Here is a 13,585-nt window from a genome sequence, read left to right as displayed (position 1 = left end):
TTCATTTTACCAGATGCATTCACTTTTAGTTTTGGACTTTACAAATCCAGCTCCACGAGCATCACCATCACAGAACAACTGGCAACAAAACTATTTCCAGTATTGACTTAGGACATGTCATTGAATGTTAGTCATTATTCAACCAGGTAAAAGTAGTAGACTTTTTTTTAAGTGAAAGTTACATTAATAGGATGAAAGAATATCAATCCGCAATAAGAGGTAGAGAGAACACTAATGTAAGGTGCTGACATCTCCACAGTGATCCACTTTCATCGTTTTCCCAAATGGGCACTGTCAATATTTTATGACCTTCATTTACTGCGCACACATATTAGCAATTGATGTTAAGCTTCCTGGAATATTTAAACAAAGCCATCACAGACAAGGAGGTCAGTAGCATCATCACAATTGTTGTCTACTTAAAGTTACTGCTGAGGCAAAACTTGCCACATAGGCTTTTTTACCTGTTCATTAAACTAGAAACTTAGAAACACATACTAAATATAAACAAGTTACATACTGAGTGTGCTTGTGTAGAGCACTCCACTCCGATGCACCCTGCTTGAAGAAGGGATGATGACACGTGTCCATTTTGTAAAGGTACAAATCCCACGCAACTTGTACCTATCCACAAATCTACTACTGAGAAATAGGACAGATGACGCGCTGCTGCTCAGGAATGCTCAGTTCTTCTAGCTTTCTTCTGTTTAGCTTGCATTACTTTTACTGAGCGAACAACAGAATGAATCAGTGAATAGACAAGTGACACTGGCAAAACCAGACAATTCTAGCCCCAGCTCTTGCACAAACATTAAGTTACAATCCCTAAAGTTTTGTTATGACAGCATGCACCCAAAACAAGGCAGTTAGCTACTGCTTCAATCTGGTTCTGGTCTGACTTACTGGAGGCATATCCTTTACCAATCATTTTTGATATCTAACCAGAAGTAAATTATGAAGTAAAAGGAAACTGTAATGCTGCTGGATAGTAGCAAAAACACTTTTCTGAAGCTGAAAGCATTCCTTTTTAATCATAATTAGCATTTTATTTATATAACTGTAACACTGGTAAACATTAATTAGAAGAAACACAGGAGTCTGAATGAGAAGAATTGATTTGAGTTTTATCTGAATTGACTAATACTGTTTCCTCTGATCTGGAATAAATTCTGGTGCAACAGTCACATGCAGGCTGAGGAAAGTCATTTGTTGTATACAGCTGTGATGTATCAAGTTCCAAAGAAGAGTCTTGAAAAACTGATTGTTCTGTCCCCATTAGACTCATTTTAAAAAGCTGCTATTTCTAGCTTTGACCAGTGAGATCTGATGCTGAGCCACTTGTGCTGGAGCCAGTTTGTGCACGTTTAATGTACAAGTTTAACAATTTCATCTGAAACACAAAACAAATTTACAATGTTACTTTTTTGATATATGTAATTTAAACAGGACTGCAAATACTACATACTGTCCAACAGCAAAGATCATGGTCTCAGTGGAAAAATCATGAGGGCAATAAATCATAACTACAAATAAAATCTGATGAATAGGTTCTAGTAATATAATAAACAGTAATATGGAGATATGAATATTGCTTAAGTATTTGTATAAGATTATAAACATTTCACATTATGTAACTATTCCAAATGTCACAAATTAAGAAAATAAATGGAATTCACATAGATTGAGGCTGTTAAGATGATAAGCATTCAACTTATCTCACAAAGGCCACAAATGTTACAATTAAACATTTCATATAACACTCAAATATTTGTGATGACCTTGTTTGTGATATAAAATTAAGTATACATATTATATTGTTAACATTATTTTACTTTCTAACAAACATGGCATTCTAATCTACATAACTGACAACCAATGTGGGTTGTGAACTACCATGTAGAACATCTGGAGATTATTAAGTGGATTTAAAGTACAAAATGATCATAATGATCAATCAACTGTACAAATTTTCTTCAAAGGCATTTTGAAGGAGTCAAATTGGACTCAAACTATCAGATGCAAAACATTAATTCTTTCTCCAGATGCTGCCAGACCTCCTGGATTTCTCCAGTATTTACTGTGTTTGTATTGTAGACCTTCTCCCTTTTTAAAATTCAGATCTATATTTGTGAGTACATGTTGGATGTCACGTTTTATTATTTTTCCTCAGTGTTAGTAGAAAAATATTCCCTTTCTTTGCCTGTAACACATATGCCAGACTGCACAGGTCTGCAAGATTCCTTTCTCTGACCAAAAACTTATGTTCTTCTCAGATACTAACCTACAAATTACCAAGTTTGTTGAATTCAATTTAATAAAGTGTTCATTCAGCATTAGAATCATGGCACTGTCTGACTGGGTTTCCTAAAAGAATACAGGTATAATGCTTTTGGCTTACCTCCAATGGAGTTCTTAAAGTATTTATCCATTCAGTCATGTAATTTAGACCGCTTTGGTAAATTTACAGGCATGGCAGGAGGCCTTTTGGTTCATCATGTATGCAACCAAAGGGGAGCCATTCAGTTGCTAGAGTTTCATCTCTTGCCTTGATGGAACTTCAAATACATGTCCAAGTACTTTTTTAACTTTGGGGCTTCTATCATTACTAGAACTTTAGGTACAGCATTCCAGATTCCCCTTGAAATCCCTAAAACCACTATTTAGATCACCTTATACCTCTATACAAAAAGTAATTGGTCCAAGAAATACTGACATAATTACATTATGAATTCCTTCATTCACATTTGTAATAGAAACGACCAATGTAAAAGTGTCAGATTGCAGTACCTAAAATGGGACATAGGAATCTAAATATATTATGACACCTGTATGTACAGTTTTCATTGTAAATGGGGATGCTGGAATCCAAGCATTTGGTAAACTGCATACAAATGTAGAAATTTGAATTTACAACTAAAAAACATTTAAAAATGTAAGTTGTGACATTTGCTTTATGCATGCTTTCAATTTCTTGAGTTTTCTTTTGCCAATATCATCCATTGAAACATAATTGTTAGCCTGAAAGGTTACCACACATTTTAAAGAAAATTATATAAACAGTTGATTTCTTAGCTTGAATTGCTAATGTTGTATGTAGCTATGTCACTGAGTACAGAAAACACTTTACAATTTAAGTAAAATAACAAATTAAAGCTTTACAATAAAATATATAAAAATAATATTTTACCTTGCTACCAGTAAGTTGACCAAGGTGGGGTTTAAGATCTTCACCAATAACTGAATAGATGGCTACAAGGCAAAATACACTTGCTTTCCGAACACTGCTCTCTGTGTTGTCATAACCCTGAAAACAAATTATAGGTGAACGAAACAAATTATTCTTCGACCCTACTGTCATTAAGTATATTAACCTTTTAGAATGATTTGTGACATATTGCTTGATACCTTCACCCAAGAAATAAAACATCTTTCAAGTCTTGAAATTTTCAGTTGGCCTAACATCTACAGCACTGCTTTCTAAACATTTGTCGACTGTGACCCCAATTTGAGGGTTGAAAATTGTCATGAGCCTTCAGTGAATAGTGGGGATAGAGAAGACCTTGGAGAGAAAGGTTGGCCATTGCTGCCTCAGAACTCGTGACTCAAGTTTAGGAAGGCTTCTAATCTACAGACTTTTAAGGGACAGAATGTCAGATCTCTACTATCCATTCAATAAAAGAATATCTTAATTTCTCTCTTCATAACCTCTACTTCTTGTATCTTCCCCCAAAGTCCTGTATCATTTTGAATTCCTTGATTAGATTAAGTCCCAACCTTCTAAACTCAAGGGAATAAAAAACAAGTTAATGCAACTTGACTGGACAATTTAACCACTTCAGGAGATCTGTTACCACAGATTTCACTTCCTGTCAAAATTGAAAGCCTCAACTCTTTCTTGGAAAGACTGTAGGCCACATGAGACATGAACCTATGCAGGGAAGTTCATTTGAAAAACATGTGGGAATCTCAGTTAAAAGAACAGCAGAGCCTAGCTGCATATATGCCAGTTCAAGGCGTTTTGATTTGTAGATTAGCCAGGATACCAAGGCTTGGTTTTATTTCATGTCATCTTTGACAGCAAAAAAAAATTTCAGTAAGTGCAATTTGTACATTTATGCCAATCTGATGCAGGAATGGATTCAACTGTCATTAGTATCTGAGTAGACAGACAGTATTTATTAACACTATTGGCAAAATCAACAGTGTAGATGCTTTCAGAGGTGTTGCTTTGGGCATTGTTTGAAAGCATGTATGGTCCAATACTTTTCATTTTTCAGGATGTCAGAAAAATGCAGCAAATCCTCTTTAGCCTCTTGTAAATTATCAATTAAAGGTAGTAGGCATTGGTCTTCCTATTTTGTAACAGCACAGAAAGTAGAGCATGTTTAAGCTCAGAAAGCTTGGTCAAACTGCTAGAGACATTTTGTTTAAACAGACAACACAAAAATAGGCTATTCAGCCTATGACAGTCCTGGCCATTTGAAACAGCTCTCCAATTAGTCCCATTACACTGTTCTCTCCTTTTAAGTTGATATCCAATTCCCTTTTGAAAGTTACTAATCACTTTTTCCAGATTAGAAATCACAGACTAGGAAATGGTTTTCTTCTGGTTCTGCTGTCAATTAGCTTGTTTCAGTGTTTTCTGGTAACAGGCACTTTTGACATTGTAAAAAGTTTCTCCTCAAATACTCTTTTAAAAGAAGTAATGAAAATCATGAAAGGTTTGAGAAGATCTCCTCCAGACTTTTTCTGTTCTCAGCACAATAACACCAGCTTCTCTGATCTTATTTTTTAGAATTGCAATTTCTCATTCCGGATGCTACTCTAGTAAATTTCCTGTGTGCAGTGTTGGTCACACTGGGGTCATAGTACCCCAGGTGGGGCTTTATTTCAACATAACTTCCTTTACTTTGTACTCTGTGCCTCGATTTATAAAGCTCAGGGCTCCTTCTTTCAAAAACTTAACTTGTCCTGAGCTGCTAACATCTCTGATCCTGAAGCTGCTTTGAAATTGTATGATTTTGTTTTCTCTTGTGCTTTCCAAAATGTATAATTTCACATTTTGAAATATGGTCCTAATATGGGCAATCAGAAGGAGGCTGTACATGTATCACCATCATGTTGAACACCATTTAGAGGAAGCACTGATGGACATGACAAAATGGCCCAGAAGCACCAATACTGATCGAGCGGGTTGAGTCCTAAAAGACATAGCTGTGGTAGTTGGAACCAACAAATGGGGAAAAATATATGTAACCTATTCCCCACCATTCTCTCTGTCACTGCTTCATGTGTCCATAATAGTGCAGGTAAGAGTGTTATGAAGGTGTAGAGGTGTACTGTACGTTTGAGAGAGTTGAAAAGCTAGCAAGGACTGACAGAGCACAGAGTCCCGAACAAGGCAACAATGTAACATTTAGTCAAAAAAAAAGCAGCATCTGGGTTACCATGAAACAAAAACAAATTCGAATTTGGCCAGTTTAAATTATGTCCCAAGACACCAAAACCCAACAACCTGAATTTAGTATTTTGGTCATATTAAGATCAATGAAATGATCTGATGTTTTGGGGTATAAAACCAGACATTTTGAACAGATGGGGAGAACTGCCAAAGACCAACAAATGTAGACTGCTAGCTGAAGAGCCTTGTTAAAAGGTACCTGTCTGTGCAGGACAGAGGCTGACCTGGAGACAATCTACAGAGGAAAATCTACAAAGGAGAATCGTTAAAGCTGACCATTGCGAAATGTTATTTTTGTTTTGTAAATCTTAAATCGGGATTCTTAAAAAAAAAATCAGGGACTAGTATTGTAGAGTGGGAGGTAGAAGATAGGCTTTAAGAGAAAGGACTTGTAAATAGTTATTGGTTTTAATATTCTCTGTAGTTCCAGGAAAAGCAAGGCAATTTCAATCTGGGGTCAATGACAAACCCTCTGCTGACTGGTGTCACACCTAAGTCAAAGGAGGGTGATTATGGTTGTCAGAGGTCAATCACCTTGGTCTCGGGACATCATTCTAAGTGTTCCTCAGGGTAGACATTTTCTAATTAACCTGTTCAGAGATGTTATTACATACCTCTCTGAAGCAGATGAGATTTGAAACTGGATTTCCTGGCTTAGAATTATACACACTACCTCTGTCCCAGAAAAGCCTCTATATATTCCACAGGGTGTATCCTTTATGAAGCAGCTGAAGATGGTTCAGCCTATGACTTACCCTCCATCATAAGATTAGAAGTGGTGATGCTTGCTCATGATGGCACTTTGTTCGGCATTGGCTGATAAGTGGCAAGTAATTCACATTACACAAGCAATGATAATCTCCATGAATGATTCTAATGCTCTTTGGTGTTTAATGGCATCATCATCAGCAACATCTTGGGGGTTAACACTAATTAGAAACTGAGCTCATTTCTGTGATGAGCAATTCATCTTGTGTTTCTTCAGTCAGGTGTGTGAATAGAATATTCTGAGCTTGATTTGTACAGCTCCAACATTTAAGAAACGTGACACCACCCAGAGCAAAACAACCAGTTTCAGTGGCACTTCATCCACTACCTTCAACATTAACTTTTTTCACCACTCACATGATGGCCGCAGTGCGTACCATCTACAAAATGTACTGCTTTATCATCACCTTCCAAACGAATGATCTCTACCACTTAGAAGGACAAGGGAAGCACATAGATGGGAACACCATCACTGCAAGTTCTCATCCAGGCCACACTTCAATTTGGATCCATATCAGAGTTCTTTCAAAATTTCTGCAACTCCCTTCCTAATAGTATTGAGGAATGCAGCGGTTCAAGAAAAGGTTCACCACCTTTTCCAGGATAATGAGAGGTGGGCAACACCTTCTGGCTTAGCCAGCAACAACATTCATGAACAAAAAACAAACCTCCTCAGTGGTGAGAATGCATTGTAACCTGTAAAAATAAGGCTCTGTGCTATTTTCCCATAGCTCTGTTCATCCCCAAGCTCATGACCCTGGAACAGGGAAAACTGCCCAATGTTTCAGACGTCTGACCTTTCTCACTTTGTTGCTTTTATCATAGAAGCTCGCTTGTCTGCAAAGTTTCTCCAACATTTTCTATGCTCACTGCTACTGTCTTGTTTCTTTGTAAATTTACTACCCCTCTGCCAATACTTCTTTAAATGCATGAACATCAGTTTTACTAATATATTTGAATTCTGACACTTTATCAAATATCTCATGAAAGTCCATATACACTGCTATACTCTTGCCAACATGCTGAGTTTGTCTAACGCATTCTGTATGTTATTTATTAACATGTTTTCTTCGTGAAAATTAATTTTGTTGCAGTTTATAATCTGCAAAGCTTTCCCCACTATTTGCATTAGGTTGACTGAATATGGTTGTTGTGTTTTTTGCTGTTCCCATTTTTAAGACAACACAGTTGTTATCCTCCAGTTTTCTAGAATCAAATCTATGTTCAAGGAGCTTTGAAAGACGGTAGTCATAGCCACTATCATTTCCATTTTTATTTCCTTCAACAACCAAGGATACAGTCCAATTTGTACAAGTGACATTTTCTATTTAAGTGTTACCAAGCTTTTAAGAACACTTCATTTTTAGTCCATACAATTTACCCACTACCTTCTCTATTACTGCAACAATGATAGGATTCTCATTTTTATAAATACAACTGAAAAATACTTGTAGCAGCTCAGCCAAGCACTTTGGATTGCTAGTTTGATTTCAAAGTGGTCCCATCCAGCCTTTCAACTACTTTTTTTACTCTTGAAAAGTATTAAATGTGCCATTTTATGTTTTCTTACACACTATCTTTTCCCTTCTTTCCTTTTGGTTGTGAACTGAATACTTTGGGAGAACATCGAAATTGTAACATCCTTTCCTCAATTGAAGATGATATTCTACATAACATTACATAAAACTTTAAATTCAAATAACTACTACTGCAGACTTAATAGAACAAAATATGAATGACAGGTAATCCAAGGGTTCAAAAGTGAACAGTCAGAAACTAGAACTACTGTATAGTGAATATAATCCATCGATCACAGGCTCTCAAAATGGGAGCCGCAGTTTTCTGAAGGTTTTTAAAACATACTGCAGGACTGTGAAATAATCTCTCCAGTGGTCAATGGAGAGAAAAACACAAAAAAAAAAAGACACTAGGGTTCCCATTTATGCACCTTTCCTTGCACCCTACCTGTCATGGATTTCAATGTTGAGTCATGAATTCAGTACAAAAAGGCTAGGAGTTACTGGGAGTAAGAAAAAGTAGTGAGAGGTCAGTTTCTGCTGTAGTATCTGGATAATATCCATCCTGAGTCACAGAACAGGACTTTCCTTACATACTTTTTCATATTGTCCAATTCTAGGTTAGATTCAATCTACAGAACTCATCAAAATAACTTCACATAGTTAACGCTCTGAAGCCTTTTGTTTTAAAATCTACAATTAAATTTAACAATTATAATTGATTTATCTGTGGTGATTTAAGTTGAAGTATTGTCTCTAAGCATAAACTACAGTACTTACACTTGCAAAGCAATGATAGCTACGTACCATTAATAGACCAGGAATAATTTCAGGCAACAATTGATTCAGAGTCTCTTTATGGACTCTCTCTATGATCTTGGTTTGCATCTTAATGGCTGCCAGATTGATTGGACATTCTGCAGTCTGGATAATAGGACAAAGCACCTTAATACACTGTTCAGGGTTGATGGATATAGCCAGGGCTGTAGCAGCTTCTTCGGCAGCTCTTACCACCTAATGAAATAATACACAGATGTTAGAATTCTACAGTGCATCTCAATGATTATAAGTTTGTTTTTACCTGTATCGAAAAGGTTGGGGGAGAAGAGGAGGAAGAGGACAAGGACAAGGAAAAAATCAGTAATAAATATGTCCAAAGGTCCAGGAATGTTGAAAATGAAACCAAGTCATAGTAATGTTCCGGTCAACAGGCAACATATTGTTTCTTTGCTTCTATAGATTCCTCATGTGCCACTCTTATTCTAACGATTTAGCAGGTTGCATTATTCCATTGCGAAATTGGCAGCCATTTGAAGTGTGATAATTGATAATTTCACCTCTTGGTTGTCACTTGTCCACTTTGCCTCTATTCAACTCTTCACTAGATAATTTAGCTGAGATAATAATAATCATGTTGAGATTTCCTACTACCATTCAATTGCTAAGTTTTAATGACAAACTCACTGCTACTTAAAACAACTCTCATTTCATATTTAATTGTATCCCAATAACAAGATCAGTGCTGCATGCCCAGCTAGGCAGATCAATTCTACTAACCTACTTGATCATAGTAAAATGGTTCATAAAGAGGCCAAATCTTACTAAATGTGTAATTTTTCATTAAATATTTTAAGAAACATTGAAGAACTAATATATTATAAAATGTTGAACAAACTATTTTCCTTGTATCAACATATTATTGTGACAGCCAGATGCAGTACAGAACTCCCTCATAGACTGCCATGGTTCAAGAAGGCCGCTCTCTGCCACGTTCTCAAGGGAGTTTATGGACAGACAATAAATACTCACTTCGCTAGCAATGCATACACTCAATGGACAAATTTTTACAACATTGCATACTGAGTTTTACAAGCAGAGGCTAATTGAGTTTGGTCAGTATTTTACCTCTTGTGGACAACTGAGGGAATGTGCTGTTTCATGCATCTACCGGTTATTGGGATGAACAGCCCGTGTACAGGCATTGCACTGGCAATGAAATTCAAATTACTCTTGTGTAGTGGGCAAAACAATTTTTTTTGAACAGCAGCATCCAGTTAGTAGAAAATACAAGCATTCTGCTCCTGTACTGTAGAAGCATGAAATAGTTAACTTCATATGTTGCTCATATTTTTGAGATACCCTACTCGATCAGGCTAAGTTGAGATAGACTGGGTACATTTCAGGATGGAATGTGGTGGCCTTAGTCTCTTGAGTGAAGATGTGCAATACCCAGCAATGATTAGATTGAGACAGCCAATATCCCGTGTTTATGGGGCTGTCTTATTGCTGTAAAGAGACAAAACTGTCCTGTAAGATAGATTTGATAGCATGAATTTTGGTAATCCCAGTATGTTTATTGACCAGTGGAAATGGCTCGTCATTGATAGTAATATGGAACCGCTTACTGGATTCCTTAATTAACAAGACGTGAAGAAGCGAAAGTTCCTGAGACTTCTCCATTTCAAAGGTGAATCAGAGCTTGGGACAAAATCCATTAAGATATATAATAGGATATGTTGATGAAGATTCAAATACAATAAATTTCATTCCACAGATTGGAAATATGCAAAGTGTAGGAGACTAATTATTATTCAATTGAATCTTTCTTGTGTTGTTGAGAACTGAGCCGAGAGGGGAACCCCCGACAACACTATTTGGGCACATATAGTGTCATTAAAGTGGAACTCAATTACGGCAACGGCAAAGTACAGAAGTTTAACAGATTTCAAAAAACAGTGGCATTCCGACGCCTCAAGATTAATCTAAATTCTCTGTAACAAGCATGACTATACTGACCAAAATGTACAACATTCTCAGCAACAGGCCCAAATTCTAATTTATTGGACCAGCTGACAAACATGACTACAAAGTCTTACTTGCAAGCAAGGTAAAAAAGCACCGCTTACACAGACATCTCTGAAGGAGCAACAAGCTGACTGGAGGTGCACTTGACAAGATACATCTTTACAGTTAACTATGTCCACATACATATATGGGTGGCACGGTGGCACAGAGGTTAGCACTGCTGCCTCACAGCACCAGAGTCATAGAGTCATAGAGATGTACAGCATGGAAACAGACCTTTCAGTCCAACCTGTCCATGCCAACCAGATATCCCAACCCAATCTAGTCCCACCTGCCAGCACCCGGCCCATGTGCCTCCAAACCTTTCCTATTCATATACCCATCCAAATGCCTCTTAAATGTTGCAATTGTACCAGCCTCCATTACATCCTCTGGCAGCTCATTCCATGCACGTACCACCCTCTGCGTGAAAATGTTGCTCTTTAGGTCTCTTTTATATCTTTCCCCTCTCGCCCTAAGTCTATGCCCACTAGTTCTGGACTCCTCGATCCCAGGGAGAAGACTTTGTCTATTTATCCTATCCATGCCCCTCATCGAGGTTTACAAAATTATAAGGTCAACCGATGCTCCAGGGAAAACAGCCCCTGCCTGTTCAGCCTCTCGCTGGCAACATCCTTGTAAATCTTTTCTGAACCCTTTCAAGTTTCACAACATCTTTCCGATAGGAAGGAGACCAGAATTGCATGCAATATTCCAACAGTGGCGTCACCAATGTCCTGTACAGCTGCAACATTACCTCCCAACTCCTGTACTCAATACTCTGACCAATAAAAGAAAGCATACCAAACACCTTCTTCACTATCCTATCTACGTGTGACTCCACTTTCAAGGAGCTATGAACCTGCACTCCAAGGTCTATTTGTTCAGCAAGGACCTTACCATTAGGTGTATAAGTCCTGCTAAGATTTGCTTTCCCAAAATGCAGCTCCTCGAATTTATCTGAATTAAACTCCATCTGCCACTTCTCAGCCCATTGGCCCATCTGGTCCAGATCCTGTTGTAATCTGAGGTAACCCTCTTCGCTGTCCACTACATCTCCAATTTTGGTGTCATCTGCAAATTTACTAACTGTACCTCTTGTACTCGCATCCAAATTATTTATGTAATTGACAAAAAGTAGAGAGCCTAGCACCGATCCTTGTGATACGCCACTGGTCACAGGCCTCCAGTCTAACAAACAACCCTCCGCCACCTTGCTGTCTTCTACCTTTGAGCCAATTCTGTATCCAACTGGCTAATTCTCCCTATATTCCATGAGATCTAACCTTGCTAATCAGTCTCCCATGGGGAACCTTGTCGAAAGCCTTACTGAAGTCCATATAGAGCACATCTACTGCTCTGCCCTCATCAATCTTCTTTATTACTTCTTCAAAAAACTCAATCAAATTTGAGAGACATGATTTCCCATGTACAAACCCATGTTGACTCCCGAATCAGTCCTTGCCTTTCCAAATACATGTACATCCTGTCCCTCAGGATTCCCTCCAACAACTTGCCCACTACTGAGATCAGGCTCACTGGTCTATATAGTTCCCTGGCTTGTCTTTACCACCCTTCTTAAACAGTGGCACCACGTTTGCCAACCTCCAGTCTTCCAGCACTTCATGTGTGACTATCGATGATATAAATATCTCAGCAAGAGGCCCAGCAATCACTTCTCTAGCTTCCCACAGAGTTCTCGGGTACACCTGATCAGGTCCTGGGGATTTATCCACCTTTAACCGTTTCAAGACATCCAGCACTTCCTCCTCTGTAATCTGGACATTTTGCAAAATGTCACCATCTATTTCCCTACAGTCTATATCTTCCATATCCTTTTCCACAGTAAATACTGATGCAAGATATTCATTTAGTATCTCCCCCATTTTCTGTGGCTCCACACAAAGGCTGCCTTGCTGATCTTTGAGGGGCCCTATTCTCTCCCGAGTTACCCTTTTGTCCTTAATGTATTTGTAAAAATCATTGGATTTTCCTTAATTCTATTTGCCAAAGCTATCTCATGTCCCCTTTTTGCCCTCCTGATTTCCCTCTTAAGTATACTCCTACTTTCTTTATATGCTTCTAAGGATTCACTCGATCTATCCGGTCTATACATATGCTTCCTTCTTTTTCTTAACCAAACTCTCAATTTCTTTAGTTATCCAGTATTCCCTATACCTACCAGCCTTCCCTTTCACCCTGACAGGAATATACTTTCTCTGGATTCTTGTCATCCAATTTCTGAAGGCTTCCAGTTTTCCAGCCATCCCTTTACCTGCGAACATCTGCCTCCAAACAGATTGAGAGTTCTTGCCTAATACCTTCAAAATTGGCCTTTCTCCAATTTCAAACTTCAACTTTTAGATCTGGTCTATCCTTTTCTATCGCTATTTTAAAACAAATAGAATTATGGTCGCTGGCCCCAAAGTGTTCCCCCACTGACACCTCAGTCACCTGTCCTGCCTTATTTCCCAAGAGTAGGTCAAGTCTTGCATCATCTCCAGTAGGTACATCCACATACTGAATCAGAAAATTGTCTTGTACACACTTAAAGTCCTCTCCATCTAAAACTTTAATACTATGGCAATCCCAGTCGATGTTTGGAAAGTTAAAATCCCCTACCATAACTACCCTATTATTCTTACAGATAGCTGAGATCTCCTTACAAGTTTGTTTCTCAATTTCCCTCTGACTATTGGGGGGTGTATAATACAATCCCAATTAGGTGATCTTCCCTTTCTTATTTCTCAGTTCCACCCAAATAACTTCCTTGAATGTATTTCCAGGAATATCCTCCCTCAGCACAGCTGTAATGCTATCCCTTATCAAAAATGCCACTCCCCCTCCTCTCTTGCCTCCCTTTCTACCGTTCCTGTAGCATTTGTATCCTGGAACATTAAGCTGCCAGTCCTGCCCATCCCTGAGCCATGTTTCTGTAATTGCTATGATATCCCAGTCCCATGTTCCTAACCATGCCCTGAGTTCATCTGCCTTC

The 13,585-nt window shown here is 38.1% G+C and overlaps 1 protein-coding gene across 39 annotated transcripts in view; it reads right to left on the bottom strand.

The window, feature by feature from the left end:
• Nucleotides 1-469: 469 nt before the first annotated feature.
• Nucleotides 470-13,585, bottom strand: part of clasp2 (cytoplasmic linker associated protein 2) — a 320,216-nt gene continuing 307,100 nt past the window's right edge. For all 39 annotated transcript variants that reach the window (XM_072571110.1, XM_072571117.1, XM_072571109.1 and 36 more), the window contains 3 exons: nucleotides 8,554-8,760; nucleotides 3,188-3,304; nucleotides 470-1,390 (listed from right to left, as the gene is read on the bottom strand). In XM_072571110.1, coding sequence (XP_072427211.1) covers nucleotides 1,304-1,390; nucleotides 3,188-3,304; nucleotides 8,554-8,760 — 411 coding nt within the window. In that variant the 3' untranslated portion in view covers nucleotides 470-1,303. The remainder of the gene's footprint in view (nucleotides 1,391-3,187; nucleotides 3,305-8,553; nucleotides 8,761-13,585) is intronic.

Source organism: Chiloscyllium punctatum, chromosome 5 (genome assembly GCF_047496795.1).
Source record: "Chiloscyllium punctatum isolate Juve2018m chromosome 5, sChiPun1.3, whole genome shotgun sequence".
Lineage (NCBI taxonomy): Eukaryota > Metazoa > Chordata > Chondrichthyes > Orectolobiformes > Hemiscylliidae > Chiloscyllium > Chiloscyllium punctatum.
Note: the sequence above shows the minus strand (reverse complement) of the source record. Positions and strands in the feature narration are given on the sequence as shown.